We start from the raw sequence: 21,394 nt of genomic DNA, 5'->3' as shown, positions 1-21,394 counted from the left end.
TGTTACAGAGGTGAGATTCAGAACTGCAGAGCAACAGCATGAGTGAAAGATGGACCTACAATGTTGATGAACAAGAAGGGAAAATGGACAACAGCACAGTTTAGCCATCTCCACCCAGTTGAAGGAGAAGTTCAGGTTGTAATCGAGGAAATCCAAATATTTGCTTCCTTGCTGAGCATTAGGTGAGAAGATAGACAACATTATATGTCAGTTAAACAAGCTAGGAGTAACCTAAACGGAGTATTTCCCAGAATTCTTTAAATGACAGAAAATAAGAGCCCCTAGCTCCACTGGATAACCATTTATCCACCTTTGAAGTTCTTTGATAGTGGCAGGCGGCTTAGCTGTGTTGAATAAGCTGTCTTGTCCCAGCCTGTGTCTCAACTTACTGACTTAACAGAGGCGGGCTACATCTTGCTGCCGTTCGAGATGTGAGAGGAGATAACTCCTCACTTCAAACATGCTCTTTTAGCGAAACAAAGAAAATCAAAGTCTGGGGTAAGTTTTGTCTGAAGCTCGTGGCTGTGAAGCGGGAAGTATATTCTGCTTGCAGAAAGTGAGGATCTTGGAGAGGGTGCAGAGTGGAATTTCCCATGAGCCGTGAGATCTCCGTTTGCAAAATGTCTGCCTCTCCGTAAAGTTAGGGGAAATCAGGAAAAAAACCAGACCTAAATTCTAAATGCCAATGAGGTTTATGTGCACCTTTTAAGTTTTCCTTTCCCCGCTGTGATATCGCTAATTAGTGTCTTCCGCTGCTCTCGTAAACTCCACCTTTTTGGAAACACTTTCTTCATTAAATTTTCATGAGGAGACATCAGTCTGGAAACAGCTTTGAGATGCCACAGCCTGCACACAGCCAAACGACAATCATGGCCGCCTTCCAACAATGCTTTTGGGTATCTGGCACGAGAAACCAACGCGATGGATAAATCTCCTCAGAAATAGACTGTATTACAAATGAGTGACTTCAGACTGAACTGCAAAACTTTCCGATGCAACTCTGTGTCCCTGACTGAACTGACATGCGTTTTGACAGTGATGGAGGGGGTATTGTTCGCTAAATGTTTGAATGAATGAATGAATTTCTATCCTATATAACGCATACTTTGAACACTGGTCCTTTTCTTGCCAGCAGTGCGCTGTTAGTTACACCGGATGTCCTGCCCCATGCATCCTTATGGTTTATCACTGGAAGTCCTTGACATGCTGTGCAATACATGTATATAGCATACACTTATCCCTTTCAGGATCCATTAAGGTAATGAGAGCTACCCCGGCTTTACTCTTGTTCAAAGTTTGCAGGTGTTTGGCACTGTGTTTGCTTGTTGCTTGCACAAAATTGATTTGCTGTTAATTAAGACAAATACCACTTAACCACGCAATTCACCCCAGTCACACTAGCCATATTTACTTCACATCACAGTTAAAGTATGAAAGTTAAGCTGAAGGACAGAACCAATTCTAGTGTAAAACCTGAGGAAATCCCCCTTTTTTTTCTTACCGCCGTTCATATCTGCCTGGTGATGCATGGTTAGGGACGGTGTATTATATTAATTTTAGGTGTTTAGCTTCAAGAATTCTATTAGCTATCATCTTGCTCTATTTCTGATTTTCAATGACAAAAAAACGAATTATGTAATGTGATCATTGTACACATAATCATGATTTTATATCTGTTTTTTTTGTTTTTACAATCAACACATTCAGTTCTCTGATATTCACACATATATATTATAATTCAAATGTATTGACGTTGGTCATAGCAACTTATTTCTTCCAAAATTATCACATTCACAAGGAATGAGGGAATAGTCTAATGTGACAACAAAACTAAAAACTGCACATTCAAAGTGGCTCATTGAAATGGAGAAAGACGGGGAGGACGGTGAAAGGAATTCATTGTACAAGGTAGCCCCGTTTCAAGCTCCCTTCAGCCTGCTGAAGGTCGAACAGGCAATCAGTCGATTCTACAGTGAGTCAAAAGTATACCTGATCAAACACAATAGCCGGAAGCGAGCACTGGGAGCACGAGTGCATGTTGAATATAGTAATTGGATGTGACGATCCATGCGAACTAAAAAGCAACTCCTGTGAAATTGCAATATATTTTAAAACAAAGTGCTCAAGAGATCATAATGTAACTGTCCTTTAAGAAGCCCGGCTTGTTCTCATGCTGCTGTATGCAATGCCCCAGGTTGTTCCTGAACAGGGTGTGAGGCAACATTCATTTTCATTTGTAAATGGTGTCCTCTAAATGAGGATCCTGTCAAATATGTGGACGGTAAAACCACGGCAATTCTGTCTGATTTGCACTGCTGATTAACTGCAGTGTGACTCACTGACATTGTGGAAACGTATAAAAGTGAGGCCTGGGTCAAGTGTACAAAAGGGTACTTTCACAGAACCCATCTTCCATATCCTATAGAATGCGTTTGTTACATGATGCTCGCCCGTAACTCTGGTGCAAGGCAGCTGATGTGACTCCAGGCAGTGCATTTAAAATTAATGACCTGTTACAAAAGGTTCCTGGCCTTTGAATTCTTGCTCAGCCCACAAATGTATTTTACAGCTGCTTTGTGCACTCGCGCTCATCGAGAACGGCCACAAAGTCATGACTTCAACCGTGAGGTATCTCGAAACTTTACTTGCACCGGACTTTGACTTACGATACAAAAGGCAGAATAATAAACACGAGTACTTTGACGTTCTCAAGCTCCCTCGCGGCTCCCAGCAATACCCTCACTCACTTCAGAAAGAGAATTACCATTGTGATAATAAATAAAGCCAGGGAAGTTAAACACATTTGCTAACTTGTGCTGTGATTTACAACTCGCGTCAACAGAGCCGCAGCAGCAGCATTTCCCTTCCAAGGCAAAGCCTCCGAAATGAAATCAGATTAATCACTATGTAATTCAAGCCGCCGCCTGTTTGGTGTACATTTAGGAAAAGTTGGGTTCTTGACAAAGTGTTAAAAGTAAAGAGGGGCCAAGCGGCTAGTAGTTTTTTCCCATGTGCTATGTTTGCAGTTCTGCTCAGTGTCAAGAGGTTGTTTTTCGGCTTGTGGTTCCATTATCAGCAAAGAGCTACTTCATTACCCCTTTAGTAACCCTGATCTGCATCCTGATAGGAGTAGCAATGGGTTGGCTTGTTGTGCTCTGTTTTTGAACGTGTGTTTTGGGGCTAATATATGCTGTGTGACTTGAACATACAGCCACACGCTACCTGTACAGTGTATGGAAGTCAAAGCTGAAATGGGAAAACAGCTTCATCATTCTACCTTGCTGCTAACTGCAATCTCAAGGACAGGCTATAAGACAAGGGCAGTTTCTGCTTTATAGAGCCGTACTGTATATTCAACAATGGATCTACACACTAAATGAGATGGAAGGGAGAGAAATGCTGAAGTCACCTTCTAAAGAAGTGCTGAGCACTGGTGCTTGATATAAAAAGACTCCCAATGACAATTTGCACACATTAGCCACTGCCAGGCTATCAGGCCATATGAGTGTGTGGTGCCAAGTATGGGAGGAGTATAAAAAAGGACATTGGCTGAAAAAGTACCTCAGTGAGCAGATTTCTGCTGAAGACATAAGGCCAGTGGACATAAACTCAGGCCATTAGCAGATTATATCTATTGATCACTCATACAGGAGCACAAGTGGAATCACATTTTCCTTGTGCAAAAACAGTGGCCATTTTGGTTTCTGAAATGTTGCTTGAGAGCAACATAAAGTCAGCACAATCTGTCGTTATATTGCAGTCGCTGGCGATAAACACACACAATCACACTGTGTTCAAAGTAAACTTGTCACCTGCTGTGTCGTAATGACTGGAGTTGCAAACTCAAGTAATATCCTCCTTGTTTAGGCTCAAATTAAATGAGCCTAATTAAGTCTCAGCAGATAAAGGTGCCATTCAACTGTTAACATGTTAGCGCGACAGCAAGGCACTTTTGTGTTAGTGTAGACTGAGGGGTTGTTTACAAGGTACTACAGGACTAATGCAGTTACATCTACGGAGTGTAATTCATTAAAAAAAAAAGAGTGCAACCAGACTAAAACCAATGCCAGGGCATCTGCTTGAGTTTACTATGTGCCCAGATGTGGACAGCTGTGGGAAAGCGGCTACAGGAAACCAAATAAAAAGCATGTTCCGCTCTCCTGCACAGCGCCGACAGTAAACCCACCGCTGTGTCTTTTTCTCTGGTGTATGATAGACCATTCACAGAGCAGAGGTTTTTTGGAGGAAGCAATTACACAGTCAGTTGGTGTCGCCAGATATCGGTAGTCTGCTAATATTGCATATGCTTTAGCTCGTAGGTGGGACATTGTATCGGTAATGATGATTGACATGTAAATAGTGAGCAGTGATGTCAAAATACAATTCAACATTCCTCATTAAAATGCTAAGAATACGGAGTGTGAATCTTACACTTAAGTCTAATTAAGTAAGATGTAAGATTTAATGTCACTAAAAGCACATTTGGCTCCAATATTACAGATTATGTATAAATTAATCTGAGAAGGAAATAAAGCTCTGTTGCACTGTTCTTCCCTAGTGAAGCCATAAAAACAAACCTTTCCGGTCACATTCTGGCTTATGTTCCGTGGTTGCTGCACAAGGATTGGATTTGGTCCGACCCTTTTCTTCCCAAGCGGAACAAGACTTTTCACCCTGCGGTTGAGGTTATTCTTCAGGGAAAATCCCCGCGGTCCAAAAATAAGATGTATTTGTTGGACGTATTTGAGTGGATACAATCTCCTCAAAGAGGCTGTCACAGGTCACTTGCTCTGTCAGCGTGCTGTGTCAAGACCTATTGTTGTTTGAGGATCCCTCCTCGCCACAGATGCTGGATTATGAAAGTGTGGGAATTCGAGGGCAGATGTCTTCAAGTATGACATTCTTAAGATTTACACTGCTTTTTCTTCGGCCCGAAAGATTATCCTTGCCCAGTTTAGGAATCAATCTGATTCTCGCTACCCCTCCCCAGACATTTCAGCCAGAACAAAAAGATGAGCCACAAAACATTACCCGTGGAGTGTGACAGCACTGCTTATTTTTCTCAGCAGCTTGAGCCAAAGCCATTTTTCTTTCCCACCACACCATAGCATATCATTTGAAGTTGAGGGACAGTGATTAAAGCACTTTCCACGCTCGAAAAAAAAAAAAATCCCAAAGAAGTGAGAAAGAAGATAGAAGAATTTAGCAGGGTTAGGGTGCTAATCATGTTAATCATACACTCTTGCTGCTCACAAGGACGTCATTTTGGAATTGGCTTGTTTCATGGCTTGCTAATGCATTAGCTGACCTAGATTGATTTAGGACTTGGTGTTTTATAAGCTCGTAAAAGGTAATTAATAAAGGAAACTTGTAGAAGTGCAGTGATATGATAGAAAGGAAATCTTGACACAGATAAATAAATGACATTTGTAATTTGTTTACAGTTCTCAAAAATGTGTTGCAAGCCTAGTTAATACATCCGCTCAGAGACGACCTGACTCCTCTTCAACAAAATGTTCCGTTCGGCTCCTGTTAAACTGACGTATTCAATTATTATTGTTTTTTCCTTTGGCCTGGGAGAGTGGAATGTTAATTATGCTTTTGTTTTCACACAAACAAAATTACTCAACCAAACTTAAGAGCTCTTGATTAACAAAGGCAGACAGCAATTCCATTTTCTGCCAATTCTATGACGGCATCTGCTCTATTTCTCCTCTTCCCCTCTCTCTAATGTTTCACCACTTTCACCCACATCGTTGGTTTCCTTGCTCTACTTACAAGGTACACTTACCACTGTGGTGCAAAGGTGTACTTTTACAATCCAGCACCTAATGATTGACAGGTTCTAAATCTAAAGCCACCCTTTGCTTTATCAGCCACCTGCAGCTTGGTTCAACTGTCTCAAACCTGGACTAAGACAGAGTTACTTAAATCAACACTCCATCATTCTGACTCTAAACTTTTGCAAAGGTGAAACTTGTCCCCGAATCAATTTTTCAAATCAAACACTAGAGCTTCTATCCCTTATTTCCTTTGTCCAATGAAAAAACACACATTTGATTATATTGATTTAATTAGATTGTTTGTTTTTAAGCATGATACTGCTTACGACAGGGCAGTAAAGCAGTAACAGTAAAGCAGTTAAGCTGCCACAGAGGACTACTATTGCAGAGATACAAGTGAAAGTAACGCATAATTCATTCAGAGTCTGAAAAGCGTCCTGAGTATAAAAGCACCTGTTCATCATTGCTGAGCAAAAAAGGAGGAATGACAAACGGAGATGTCTGAATTTTCCCTAAATGCCCTCAGAGAATCCAAAGCATGTATTTATCTCAGTGATACATCCGAGGGCTGTTTGGCACACATGTTGTCCAGTCTAAATAAGATTAGGTTTCCCACTGGAGCTTCCTCTGAGCCAGAATTCCCAAATAAGCCTCCTGGCACCTGCACTTGGGTAGATATTGCTTAAGTAATCCAATAATAGAAAACAAAATGCTCAGCACTTCGTCCATTAAGGCACACAATTCTGATATTCATCTTCCTCAGTTGTTTTTCAGGGGTTCACAGGCGAGTAACCTTCAAATTGTTTTAAAACATGTTGTGTATCTAGACTGATTTTTTTTTTAAATTGTTATTCTGCAGACAGGAAAAGAGCTCAAATCTGAGGGCGAGTCCCAATTATAAGCCTGGGACCACAATTCTTTATGTTCCAAAGCCTTAGACAAACCGACATGAGAATATGTTAAGTAACAAAGCATACAAAGCTTTCCAGTGTAGGTTTACAAATGCGTCGGGTTAGAATCAATGGTGTAGTATTTAGCAGAGTGCTGGAGAGTTTGCTATGAAAGCCCATGATCCATTTACTTCAGTCTTCATAACAACATTGATGGAGTGGCTAACTTAGAGAGAGGATTATGTCAGTTTTTGTGTCTACTGTGTTTCAAGGGGCTATTTTCACAGATACAAGTCACCATTTATTATGAAGGAGGGTGATTTTAGGTGAAAAATGAAAATACAAAAACAATTACCTTCTGCAGTAGTTTACCTGTAAAATTTAAATGGCGTACACACACGAGGGCTTTCACAAACTAGAACAAAAGGGACATGTTTTTGCAAATGTGTCCCAACATACTGAATATTTTGCAGTGAAAAATTGGGTTCTTCCATGCAGCACAGAAGAAGTGTAGCTGGGCTGATGACGGCATGCTTTAAGACATCAGTTGATTCAACATGTATAAGAGCACGCTAATGAATATTACTGTGAATGTGCCAGACATGGCTCAAGCAGCTAATTCCAATTTTCTATAATAGTTTTAACAGGAGCAGGCCCACTTCAGCACAAAGTGGCATTAAGTCGCATTAGCGCGTTACCTCTAAAAAGGTAGTTCAGTAATTTGCTGAGCAAATGCAGTCTCTTTGAGAAAACCGCTAATGCCCGAGGGCCGACAACGAGGAACCATCTCCTATCCACTCAAATTTTATTTTACCCGTGTTGGCCTAAAGGAGCAAAATAGGAATGGATTGAGAAATACCAGTGTGTTCCTTATCCTGTGATGATGAACGGAGGAGCGAAATACAGGAGGAGGAAGGTGAAGGCGCAGAGAGCTCTGGTAACCCGAGGTTCACGGCACTCTGTCTCTGTGAAAAATAGCATCGTCTCCCCCTTTGTCCCGCACTGATTGTTTCTTCCATAAATCCCCTTTGAGATTGTATAATTAATTGAATGCTGCTTATTTGTCATTAAAAAAACCCTCGCCTAATGCCTGAGATTATGAGGAAACCATTGTAGAGCCGATCTATTAATCACCGAGCCTTTTTTCCCCCCCAGAAAAACCTTCACAGATGAACAATTCAAGCCGTTCCTCATTCTGAATGACATTGGAGAACTAGTTGTAAAACTTTTAGTTGACACACTGTTGTCATGGTGCATTATTTCTTTGAAACACGTGTGAAACGAGTACATTTACACTTCCTTTGTGGATCACACAATAACTACATATTTCCATGAAAGATGTAATGCACATCTGTCATGTTTCTCTACAAAAGGGAGTAGCTATACAGTTCACAATCATGGGCAGATTGTGGATCGATTTTTTTGAATGTCCACTTCTCCCTTTAGAACTTTTGTGTCAGGAGCTCCGTAGAGAAGCAGTTGTGGGATTCGGGTTGAAATTGAGAAAAGCGATCCAGGTCAAAAATGATTTTCTATGGAATATGCTTTAAAATGACCCCGTCTGCTGTTCCCCAGAGACATTTTCTATGGCCATCGCTGCTCGGAGCAGATTGGATCAGCCGAGCACAGGGCATGCATCGGAGATGTACGCCACCGCTTCTGGCGAGGCGCCCCAACTCTCCCCTGGCCCCCACGTTATTCATAAACATGACGGATTAGCTGTGATATTCTTCCATTTACAACATAAGCAAAGGGAGTCGGAGGAGGAGAATGAAAACAGAGAGTGAGTATTAGTGTCGGATGCCCCTAAGGGGTATAGTACTAAAAAGGATGGGTAAAGAGGGAGATGAAAAGCAGAGATGAAGCAGGAAGGGCGGAGAGGGGGCCTTTCTCTACAGGCCTGGCTGGGCAAGCAGCAAGCCAGGCATAAAGCTCCATTTACGCTCAGATGCCCCCCCTTACTCTTCTTGCTCTAGACTAGACGTCAGCTCAGCCAGATGTACTGTTCTGAGTAAAGATCACCTAGGGGGAAGTGGAGTGAAAAGGAGATTTCAGGACCTTTTCTACCTACAATCATGTCTTTCTCCCACACTGGCATTGTCTTTTGAATTTGCCTCACTCACTGTCTTCATCTGCCTCAATCCAGTCGCAGCTCATCTGAGAAATATGCTTGATGTTAAAGGCTCTCCCCTAATCTGTCTTTGTCTGTCTCCCATCTTCCCTCTCCAACCCTCTTCAGGATTTCATTTTGCGTATCCCAGTTGCTGGCTGTTACCTTGAGCAATGCTTCCATTTACTTCAGAAAAAGGTTTATTTGGTTCAGTTGGGCAAAGAAAAAAGAAGCATCTGCTCCTATCATCTTGTCTGCCATCAGAACTTTTTCTGTTATTATTAGCAATATTCAAAGGAGGGAGAAAACTATTTGACAATGTTTTGAATTATTAGCCAAACACAAAGGTAAAATGTCTGTTGCCTATTTTCTCTCAACTCCATGAAACACACTTTAGGAAACCTCTTCTTCTTTATCCTAGCTTTTCCGTAACAGTCCATCAACCATCATTTGATCCTCTCGAGTGCATTAAACATTCACAAATAAAGAGGACATGGCAGGGAATATATAAACAAGCACACGCTACCGTCTCCTTGGAGACACCCCTCTCACTTTGAAGCACATACTGCAAGACATCTGCTCTGCTTTTATCTTTCAGGCTTTTCTTGTATATCACCCTCTTACCGCCCACTTGGGATGACTACATGATGCTTGATGTGTCAAAGTTTAATAAAGTATACGTTTGCGTATCAATATTTATCATAAAATAATATTTAACTCTGTGGGTTGATTTATTCATGTTTGTCTTTTCAGGGGACGCTGATGAAGAAGCTGGAGCCAGTGAGGGCTGAGAGAATCAGCAACCAGGTGAGTCTGCTGACTGGGCAGGAAAAAAAAGACAGAAGGCCAAACTGTGAGACACTGAGCTGCTTCATTAAGCTTCATGTACTATACATTCAGAAGCAGGTGGGTCAGGTTGATCAAACGGGCATTTCTAATACTTTGGCTTGGATTGTCTCTTGGCATATCTTTTGAGTATTACCAGAAATCGGTGTGTGTGTTCAGGTTAAATGGACTGCACGGGACTGTTTGTGTGTATGTGGTGTGTATTACTTTACTCGCAAGAAAGCATCCCATCAGCTGCCAGAATGCGTCCACAAACTCCTCTGAGCTTTAATCACGTTCAGAATTTTGTGCATGACCAGATATCTTTATGGGTCACGCCCCAGGACTCTTAAATTTGAACATGGTATCATCAGACCCAGACGAGTACTCTGGGAGAACCTGCCGTATAAATGTCTGAGGAAACCGACATCATACAAGTTCCCATCCTTCTGAGAAAGGGAAAAACCTAGCAACAGCCATTTCAATAATTGATAGAGCTAAAAGCTTGCTACAGGAGAGGGGAGTATAAAGATTATTCATGCATGCTGACATCCTGCAGAGAAGGACCTCATGGCTCTCAAAGAGCCCTAATGGAAAAAGGGGTTATATCAGGCAGCTGAAATTCATCAGACGGGCATTCTCCCCAAACATGACTAGGGGGGGATGATGGGTGTCACAGCAGGCGGTGGATGGCATTGTTTTATTATGGAAATTTTGATATTGAGGCCACATGTTTTGAGATCTGACGGCTCGGGTTTAGCGCTGATGAAACTTGTGATAAACTTGTTTTGTCCCCCTTTCATGCAGCCATAAAACATTTCATTGTTAACTGCACTCATCTTTGCTGTACTGAATGTGATAATCTATAGGCAACTAATTACACCCAGAAATCAATTCTTGCCACTTTCTCAGGCCAAAGTTGTTTGGCTGTAATTAGCGAGCAGCCTTCACAGCTTGAAAAGTTTCTCAAATGCATTAAGGATGACCCTGCAGTGCCCAATTAATCGAGTAGAAAATGACTTGAGTGGAGCTACGATCAAAGCTACTAGCATTAGCACCCCTTGACTACCTCGTCATGGAATATTTCTGCGTTACATTCTGCCATTTGCACGAATTCAGATAGTCGTTTATCAAGCTAAAAAAAGATCAAATGTCTGATCTTATGATTGGCATAACTATACAGAGGATGTAGCAACGGTAAGCATGCTGACATGCCGAACTGTGGTGTTGATCTTTTACCTGCTAAACTGGCATGTTGGCATTGTCACTGTGATTACATTAGCGTGCTATGCACAAATGCAGCCTTACAACGGTTGGCATGGCTGCATGTAGTCTCTTTTTGTCTTGTTTACTTTAACATACACAACAATGTATATCAAATATCTTTAAAAGGCAAGAAACATGTTTCAGGTGTGTAACCTCTCTGTACCATATTTTATTTACTGTTCAACTGTTGCTTCCACAAGATGTGGGAAACAATTTGCATTTTTGAATCATCATGATCTAATTACGCTGGCAGTAACAGTGAGGTCACTGTGGAGAACAGTGGCATCTAAGGAAAACAAACAAACATAAAACACATTCCTCATTTGTCTGAATCAATAATTATTAATTTAGGAGGCTGTCTTTACTTGAATTCAAACAAATACAGAGCCGCAGCGTGTGCAGAGTTATCTATCATGTTCAGTGTGCGGTCCAAGCACCTTTGTGGCTCCAACAGATGTTTCCTCACACGCTATGCAGACTGTAAAGTCTAACATCCATCTTGTTGGCAGCGGTTATGCCTTAAATCATCTTGCGTACAATACAGAAACTGATTGGCTCCCACCATTAACCACGCAGTAAGATATAAGGGGGTGTGGGGTTTCTTTTCTTTTTTTCTGAGAAGAGATCAATTTCTGTGAGGACAGTCAACTCCATCTTTTTAATTACAATAATGAATAGCTTGTCATCTCATGCTCCAGTTCTGTGACGTATGAGAGAAGTCTGGAATTGAGGGGAGAGTAGCATCAAATCAGTATTGGCCAAATCCCAAGCAATAACTCTGCCTGTGGATTATTTAATGAAACATCTAATGGACATGAAGATAATTGGTGATCTGTGAAAAACCTGCAAAAACAATAATGGCTTCTGAAACGCCACAACTGGTGACAAGGACAATTATGTTTAAGAGTCCTGCGTACTGAGTGTGTTTCATGTTTAAGAGTCCTGCACTATGAAGTCATACTGATGAATCAGTATGACTTCATAGTGCACCGACCACTTAGGTTATACAATTCACTCAGAACTAAAATGCTGTTCCAAGAAGTCTATAATATCGTAGTTTAATGGAACAAAAGAGTTAAACTCCTACAGTGACTCAGCATCTTCCCACAGCACCACTTTTGGAGGGAAACTTTTTTTTTCGAACAAAATGGAGTGTTCCATGTGGCAGCCCGGGCCTTGCCATCTATAGCACTCCCGCCAGTAAACCACTGAATTGTATGGTAGCTGCGCCCCCCCTGCAGTAGTTTTACAATGGTCACTTGCTTCATCCCCACTGCATCCCTCGCTCCGGCAGTCCGAGACAGCTGACATAGCATTTATCTCGCTAAGCAATTTGAGCATGCAGTACAGCTTTTGTTCATCCCTCACTCTGCACTTGTAAGAAGGAAAGCAAGAACACGCAGATTAAAAAATGAAAATGATGGTTAGGAATGAGCTTTAAGGTACATTTAGAATTATTATTATCAGTCACTCTTCACAGGCAGGTCCATACAGTTCGCCTTGACCAGCATCTCTGGGATATCGGTTAACTAGGCTTGGAATATAAATTAATCCGTTTTTGATGTCTTTTATGAAGGAGGAGACCATTTTTGTTCTGACAATGACAAAGAGCCGAGTTCATACATTGTCTATGAATAATCACTGATCATGTAGCAGCCCTTTCATTGTATATGGAAAGATCCATCTCAGCTACACGGCTTTGACCGTGCCATTGCACCATTCCATACAAATGGAAATGATGCATTCTGTTTTTCCGTCACAGGAGAGCGGCTTCCCATTTTCCGCTCCCACTGTCAAGTTGTGCACAGCTGCATAAGTTTGCACGCCTGTGTGTGGGGCACAGGAAATGGCTGTTGACAGCATAATGGGAGTGTGAGGATGCAATATAAATCCTTAATCATGCCTGAATCATGAACTGCAGCACTCAAATCCACACATCATTCTGCTGGAACTACTCCTAGCAGAGAGTGTGGACCCTGTGGGGTGTCTGCTACATTTTCTGAGTATTTATTTTGTTTACTTTAGTTAAAAGTGTACAAATGAAATCCAAATGCCCTAACATCGTCTCATGACAGATATACAGGCTCTCCATGAGTCCACACGTGTACGCAGATATCTTACGGGAGCATATTCATAAATTAGATCAAATACCACTTCACTGAAATCATATTCCAGCCGTGACACCCAAAATGTGCTGTTTCTCCATTTCTCAATCCCTTCCTGTCGTTCTCAATTACAGAGCAAATCACGACAACCTTAATTGAAAGACCCGAGTTGCATATAAGTCGAGTCATCTCGTAGTTAATCAAAACAGAGGGCCCAGAAAAAATAGTGCACTGACGAAACCCGTAGCTCACGCTGTGGCCCAGCAGATGCGACTCTGGAAATGATTACGTTTCAGGGTTCGCCTTTCATGCAAATCACTTCCCTAAGCCTGGAAGTTCATTGCTAATGGCACTTACTATCAAGTTAGAGACACATTCGAATACTAATATCCCCCCCCCCGAACTTTGGTTTCGTCACCTCAAGTCCCCTCTCCTCATTGCATGGCTATTACAACAATGTGCTTTTCCCTCATGGAATCAGGCATCGCCTCCTGTGGCGAGCCTCCCACAACAGCTGCTTTGCAGTTGTTTCCACAGACCATTGGAGCCCAAATGCACTAAGCAGTCACTTTATATGTATTAGGCCTGGTGTAGTAGCACTTGTTTGTATTTGCTTATTTATTTATCTCTACCACACTGAAAGGGCCAAAGGAGGAGAGAAAAACTATTTTGCTGCTCATGGTGACAGATTGGACTTAAACAAAATGTGAAGTTGCATTTTTTTCAAACTGCAGTTTACGTCAGGTGCAATGATGAGCGGCAAACCAGCAGCGCCGTGTTTATCGTACTGTACGAAGTGGCTTTGGAAGGAGGGAGCTTTTTGGTCTCCTAAATAATATATAATGCCTCCTTGAGGTAACCTTGTGTTACCCATACAGTACGCTGCCCCCACAATGCAGTGTGTCAGCTTACTCCAAGCTTCCTGAAAGTCATCCTTATGTTGGGTCTTTGGCTGTATTATGGATGTGTACAACTGAAGTTACAACTGCTGAAGTGTAAACTCAAAGAATATGGCTTGCTGGAGGTTATGTTATCACAGCAATGCTTTTCTGTGTCAGTGGCCAGCACTGTGGCATCATTTCCCCTTTTGTGTATATTTGATTTTCATCTTGCTTCCCTTCCTTTGTCCGTCAAGCCAAAGCTGTTATCACTGCTCACAATTATTCAGGTCTTAACAATACGTTTCCTCTGTCAGACCTACAACACACTAGCTGTCGAGCAAATGTAAATGCTTGACCTTGGTGTTGGTTTGGATACCTGTTGCGTCATAGCAAATGGTGACAGAGGGTAATGAAATGGACATATATAATAAAGAAAGTGTGCCAAACATTACCTTATCATCACAATGCCAATATATTTTGGAGTTTATATGCATCCACTGGAGGCAATGTGAGGACAGGGAGCACATCCTTTTTATTTGCAATAAGGCCAAGAAAGAAAAAAATCATCTTTTTTCCTGGTTTTTTGGTCCGTGATAGGCCTCTACTCACCTTCAATACATTGATGGGAAAGGAGAGCGAGCAGAAGACCAAAATGGAAATGGTAATAAACATGCTAATGCCAGGCCGTGGAGCGGGGAAGTGCATCTTCTATACCCGTCCCTTAGCTATCTATTTGTGTGTGTGTGTGAGTGTGTGTGTGAAGGGGAAAAACAGAGATAGAGACGGAGCAAAAGGGAACAGGAAATGCGCACAGTATTGCACGTGCACACATACACACACCCTCACTTTGTGCTCCAGAGTAAACAGGCGAGAGCTGCATGTGAACGTGCCACCTTTCTCTTTCAATCTGCCTCTGGAGTGCAAAGGGCCTTTTGTTGGCTCATTGGCGAGATAAGAAGCAGAGGAGGAGGGGGGGGGGGGTCTTCGGAGACTCGCAGAGCCAGCTTTTTTTTTTTCTATAGGATGGAAGCACCCCTCTCAATAGAAACTCATTTGCCATGTTGTGTAATTGTGGTACATAATGGAGCACACCTCATTCAGGCAGCCCAAGGCATTTTTCTAAAGCCATTTTCTCCATTCACCGCCACACAAGTCATTCTTTAGAGAGATATTACTCAGCCTTTTAAGCTCAGGGCCGCCGCATATTGCCTTTGAATGCAATGTTGTGTGTAATCAAGATAAAATGTTGCTCAGTGCTTATTATAAAAGAGGCACTTTCAACCAACTTGATATTTGTCATCTGACTTTTATTCTCATTGTTCGCTGGAAGTAAACAAAGTGGCTGACCTTTCCCACCTGGACTGTTACACGTGTCTGTGTAGAGGAGGCTGGCTATTAACAGCCACTGGTCACTGAAAGGTACTGGCATTAAGGCAACTTGGGTCTAGAATACTACCATAAACAATATATGCGTGTTAATCGAATGAGAATACACTGCTGTGTTTCTTCCACGGTCAAAGAATATCAAAGCTGAAACGCAGAGATGAAAAATGACTGATTTGAAAATTATTGCTGAGCTTTTCCATTTAACCACCACAGGCTAGGAATGGATGGCTATTTGCATAATTTAACTGGCATCTTAATTATTGTGTCAGGAATCTGTATGCAAATGACTTAAGTCACTTAGAAACAGAAAGTTACTCGGCTAAATGGCTAATGGACTAAATCTGATCAAGTTAAAAGACACAACGTGAGTGTAACCAGAGTCTCTAACTGGGTTTGACTTTGTGTTGCGGAAGTGAGAATCCAAGAAGACAGGACAGACATAAAACAAGTACATTCAAGCTTACCTGGGTTAGCTGGGATACAAAGGGCATGTCAGAGGTGTGTGTGTGTGTGTGTGTGTGATTTCTTTTTTCTGTTGAGGTTGCTGAGAAAGGACCTACCACGTAAAACAGTGAGTCTGGTGGTCGCGCTCGTCTCTCCAACACTGTTGGAGGCGACACATTCATATATGGCTTCATCTCGGGGTGTGCGCAGTGGCTGAATTCTTAGCACTGAACCAGAGCCGTCGTCGAACTCTATCACCTGCAGGTGCGACAGACAGGATATGTTAAAGGAGATTTTTTGGTTCTCAATGGGCGAGGAACCTTCCGCAGAGAAAGACAAGACAACACTGTCAAGGACATTTGGCTATTAACACTGATGGTGATTGACACGATGTGCTTCCCATGACAGAAACAAAAGCTGATGCCTACCTTACATTGAACCCTAGTGATTTATGAATATTGTGGTTGTATACCTACATAATACTCTACATGTACAAAAAGTAACATCAGGATATGTGCAGTATTATAATGTGTATTGGTAATATGTCAGTAAGGAGCATATTTGATGAACAATAATAATAATTTAGCCTTTCTTTTGTCGATGTCCATTTGTTATGTGTTCAGGCGTGTTGTCTTTTAGTTAATGAGCTATTCACTATCTACTCCTAATGTGTGCATTAATTGGTGTAATAATCGATGCGGCTGACTAACTTTAAGAATGGGGAAAGTTACGGTGGTCAGAGTTTTTCCTTGGATATCGGGTTGTCGGGTGAAATTTCAATCTGAATGTGTCCCACTCTTAAAGTTAACACTCTATCCCCTGGAAATGCATCACACTGGATTGTGTTAATGGGACAGAAACGAGCACAGACAGTTAAAGGTGGCTTGATAAACGGTTACGGACATTTGTACCATGAGGTGAGATTAGTGGTGCAAAGGACAGGACCGACTGTATTGGACGAACGACACATAAAATGCTCACAAACAGGTGTTTGTTGTAGCTTATTCAGCTATTGTTTTGCATGCTACATGTATACTCACTGATTTTAGAAAGCCCTGTGTCATAACTCACTCTCTTTTTAAGCATAGAGATAGATTTCAATAAAGATAGGCCTGAGACCTCTGCTCCACACACAAGCACGCGCTCTCACACACGCTCACACACACACACGCACAAACGCACACAGATGCCTACAAACATTTCTAAAGTTCACAATACATCTGTGCACGTGTTAGTTAACAATACAGCTCAACATTTCATTGGCCAAGCCATAGCGGTGTTGGCATTCAAGCTGACAGCAGGTGATGGTAAAATATAAAAAAAACCCTCCTTTCATAGTCAAAGCGGCAGAATTAGAAAGGAAGTTGCGAGACTCCTAAAAGGAAATGGGTTTTTGTTAGAAGATGAGGAGGCAGTGCAGGATTGAATGGATATGGAATGGCGGCAGCCAGCAAGCCTTGTGAAGCAATGAGAGAATGAAAACTAGCATGTTAGCATTCAGCACGACGAGCGATGCAATGAACTCTGATCAGATTCGATTTCTGTGGGCATGAGATGCAAAGAAAAGGCGGGAAGAGATCTCCAAGCTCCGTTAAGCCATCGCTGCTGTGCAGCAGCGAGCAAATATGGCATCTCGAGCAGAGGGCGGAAAAAGTGACACCATGATAGTCCCGAGGACTGACACAGAAATTAATAGAAATCTTATCAGTGTTCTGCAATGATGTGCTATTTCTCATGGGTATTGAGCCCAAGTGCAGATTAAAGCTGACCAGAAATCAAAGCTTCAGCCAGTATAAGCAGGGTAGGACATGCATTTAGATAAAGATGCCACGAAGCAAAAGGATAGTTCGAAGTGAAAGCGCTGCTTCCCTTTTCACTTTGCGTAAAGCTGGCCAATGTGGCGTGATGCTAATGTAGGTATCTGGGTCACACCACAAGTTGTTTTTTCTTCTGTCCAATTGCTCTTTTCTTGTCTTCTATTTAATTACAAATCCGTCCCCAGATCTTTTGTGTGGAGCAGCTCATTAAAACTCCTGCATGTAAAAAAGCCTAGCCAGCATGGTTATTAGAGCCTGCTAATGCGTGGTGGCAAGTCAGGGCGGAAAGCGAGCGAGCGAGCGAGATGGGCATGGCGCGATGGATTATGTGCGAGCAGAGCCAAAAGCAGTGCTTGAAGCATTCCCATTTTGTCGAGCATTTTACATCAGAACAATAGACCTAATACCTCAAATCTCTGGTTGCTGACTTTCTTCCCCTTCTTGTTCCACACAATCTTCGGTCGTGGATCTCCCGAAGCTTGGCAGATGAAGGATGCCACGCCTCCTTGCACGCCTGTTTGGTCATTGGGGGTTCTTAAAAACTTTGGTGGTGCTGGAGAGAAACAGAATAAAAGAGGACAAGAACAGTTAGTAAGCATGCTAAGCTTTGCAGACAGAGCAATGAATCTCTCTTATCAAGACACACGCACGAGAAAGAAACACAGTTGCAGATTTCAGCATGTTTAGGTCAAGGCAAGAGATTGTACTGACTTTATTGTGTGCGTGCAAACGGATGATCAGTGATTAAGATCAGAAGTTAAAGGACAGAGGGCATTCTATCTCGACTCTGGGAGTATTTCTACGTAACTGTGAAATCTCTGACGTATAACTCAGACTTTATAGGGAGTTTTAAAGAGGAACTCTTGGATAAAATGACAAAAGAAGTTGATGTACATGTTTGAATGGATCTGATTGTGGTAAGAAATTTGAGTTTGTGTGTAGGTTGCAAACTTCTGTAAAAAAAATATTGCCTCTTCTCTCATTGTAGTCACTATTTGATACTGTCCCAAAGCAAATTCAGTAAACGTAAAATGGGGTTTATAGAAACTGTTCATTTAGGAATGACTTTGTTCCACTACAGAGAAGGCTATAATGGAAATGATTACTATTTGTAACCCTTTGCTGTGTTCTATGTAATTAGGTGTTCAAGCTGCTCGTGAGTAACTAATTTATAATGCCACTAAAGAGGGAAATAAGTTCTTAAAATTTGGAAAAACCTTAAGTGTCATTCAAAAGTCATCCGTCTTGACAAGCTGTTACGCGTCACACTGTCTCCATGCTACGTGTGGCCATTCGGTGTTTCTAGCAACGCAGTTAAGATGTTCCCAACTGTTGCAGAGAAACACTGGCTTGCCTATCCGTTCAGTAGCAGACGACACTAATCTCCAATCAGAACGTTGGTTTGTGCCCCCGCACAAACGAGACACGAACCTGATAAGATTCTCGCAACGCTCTCCTAATTGGTCCCTCAGTTCAGCACAACAAGTCGAGTGTAAAGGCAATGAGGATAGAAATGCTGAAAATGCAGGCGAGTGGAGGTGAGAGAATGGCAGAGTGGAACAGTGTTTGCTTGGTGTGGACGTTCTCATCTACTGCGGTTGTTTTACCAGCACTGTACAATCGCGTCTGTTCAGGCTCTGATCCCGATAACAGTGAAGAGAGTTGCAACTATATTCTTGCAGTTTGATATTTAGTCAAATAAAAATGATTCCCGGATATTATTCAGGTTTTGTCAGACATTAAAACAATTCTCAATTTAGTTAAAATTCTGAGGATTGAGTTGTTTTCACATTTTTTTTGAATCCCCTCCAAGACAGTCAGTTCCTGCTTATGAACTGACAACAAAACACATCAATGTGATGAGTAATACGGAAGCTGTCTCTCCCAGATGACATTTTGTATTTACATTCCAGTGTCGTCATAATGATCAAGGCTAATTTCAATAATGTAGTGCTTAGTCAGACTCCCCTACTATTTCCATCTAAAGCTTGAATACCGGCTTCAGTGGGAGGTGTAGCTCCATCTGTCCCCCTGCGGAGCAACTGTTTGCCTTTTATCAATCACTTCAGCAGGCCATTAAGGGCCACACAGCTGCAGTAATGCCAACCATCTGAATCACCTCATCTGTGTGTGTGCGATTGTGCCCGCTCGTGTGCCTGTGTGTGTGTGTGTGTAGACTGATTTCCCCCTCTCAGATTGTACTGCCCAGCAGCAGCAGTAACAGCAGTGGTGGTGGCAGCGCTGCGAGAGCGGGACAAATGAACCTGCAGGCTTCATGGAGAGGTGACATAACGTGTGGTCAGCAATCAAAAGGGGCGTATAGATAAACAGGCAAGCAGCTGGGCTTCCACTGGGCAAATGAGTCTGGGAAATCACCTGATTGCCTCATGGCATAAAAAAAAAACAACAACACACACACACACACACACTTCTCGGAGACACTCTCATTCAGCAGCTGACAGATCTGACAGGTGGGGGAAGCACAGTTGACACTGTAATTTGTACGCAGCAAAAAACACCATTATATCTGAATTTGCACTTTATCTCATTGCCTTTGCCGGGGTGTGGTGCACATTGTCATCCAGCCAAGAGGGTGCTGATGGGTAATTGATATGCTATTGGGGATGTTTTTCGCTCCGGGGCCATCCATTATGGCTCGGTGCGTCTCCCCACGCCGGCTGTGATAGACTACTAGGACATGTGCGGGAGATCAGCACTGGGGGTGGGGGGGGGGAGAGAGTCATCGCACAATGGGGAGTGATTGAGGCGTGACATGGAGGTAATGGTGTTTTCACAGACATGGCCGCTGATAGCACCATCATACCCCCATTTTAGGTCTGCCGCTGACAAACATCCATTTTGGTCGACTCCTCGTAAGACGCTGATTGAAACCTCTGTTTTCTCCGAACAATGCCACGACTAGACCCTTGAGAGCAGCTAAAATGATTCGGTGTTTGAACAAACATTGTGCCTCCACCACGAAGAAACCTTTTACCTCAGAACCTTGATTTTTCAAAGGTTGTGTTGGAAACTACAACAACCATGACAACACAGAAGCTTTTATAATAAGAAAGTGGAAAGATTTATCTGCAATCATGTTAATTCCAATAGAAGATAATTGAATTAGTTCAGTGTGCGCACACTGTTGTGCCGTTTAATCAAATCAACTCATTACTACTGCAGCATGTTGGGATCTCCTTTGAGAGGTAACCATGGATTAATTAATACCTGGGATAGGCACCTGTTAATCCAGTGCTAAGCTGTCGCCGGCAAACAAATGAGAAGTGTTAGAGCCTGTCACAAGCTAAAGGGTTGGTGACATGGGCCTGTGCCTGTTCTCCCTTGAGGTCACAATGTAACCTTGTTCACATCGCTGCCAACGGAAAGGAGGAAGAGCTTCATAGCATCCTTTGCTCTATTTATCATGGATCAATGCCATGTTAATAATGTAGTGGCTGACTGAGAGCCTTTACCGTCCTTAAGAACACCCATGTCCACAGGGCTGAAGGGGCAAGTATTATTTTTTAATGGAAAGACATAAATGGAAATTGGAAGCCTTCAACGATGTGGGCAGTACATTTTACTACTGTTGCTGCTATAAACTATCCTTATTATCATTTTGCTCCCCTTTTGGGGCCTTTTAAAGCTACCTTTTAAATTAAGTGGTCTGATCAATCAATAAGGTGTTTTATGGTGATCACCACCACACTGGGGCAGCCTTTCTCACTGACTTCAGGCTGCAGTGTTCAATAACAGCGCTTTGATCTAAGATCAAGCTCTTGGACAGGCAACAGTTTAGCAGAATTTACCAGGACCATAACCAAGCACACGTCTTTTATGGATGTGCTGTGTGTTCTCCACCACGCTACATCAAAGGGTGCTGCGGT

The 21,394-nt window shown here is 42.3% G+C and overlaps 1 protein-coding gene across 31 annotated transcripts in view; it reads right to left on the bottom strand.

Moving 5' to 3' along the window:
- LOC116385427 (receptor-type tyrosine-protein phosphatase delta) overlaps positions 1–21,394 on the bottom strand; it is a 327,744-nt gene that overhangs the window by 47,153 nt on the left and 259,197 nt on the right. For 18 of the 31 annotated variants that reach the window (XM_031850888.1, XM_031850897.1, XM_031850902.1 and 15 more), the window contains 2 exons: positions 17,912–18,060; positions 15,807–15,948 (listed from right to left, as the gene is read on the bottom strand). In XM_031850888.1, coding sequence (XP_031706748.1) covers positions 15,807–15,948; positions 17,912–18,060 — 291 coding nt within the window. The other 13 variants (XM_031850891.1, XM_031850894.1, XM_031850904.1 and 10 more) reach the window with 2 other exon arrangements.

The sequence above is a fragment of the Anarrhichthys ocellatus genome, unplaced genomic scaffold, assembly GCF_004355925.1.
Source record: "Anarrhichthys ocellatus isolate YVR2014 unplaced genomic scaffold, GSC_Weel_1.0 scaffold11, whole genome shotgun sequence".
Taxonomy (NCBI): Eukaryota; Metazoa; Chordata; class Actinopteri; order Perciformes; family Anarhichadidae; genus Anarrhichthys; species Anarrhichthys ocellatus.
The sequence above is the reverse complement of the archived record's forward strand: the minus strand, read 5'-3'. Positions and strand labels throughout refer to the sequence as shown.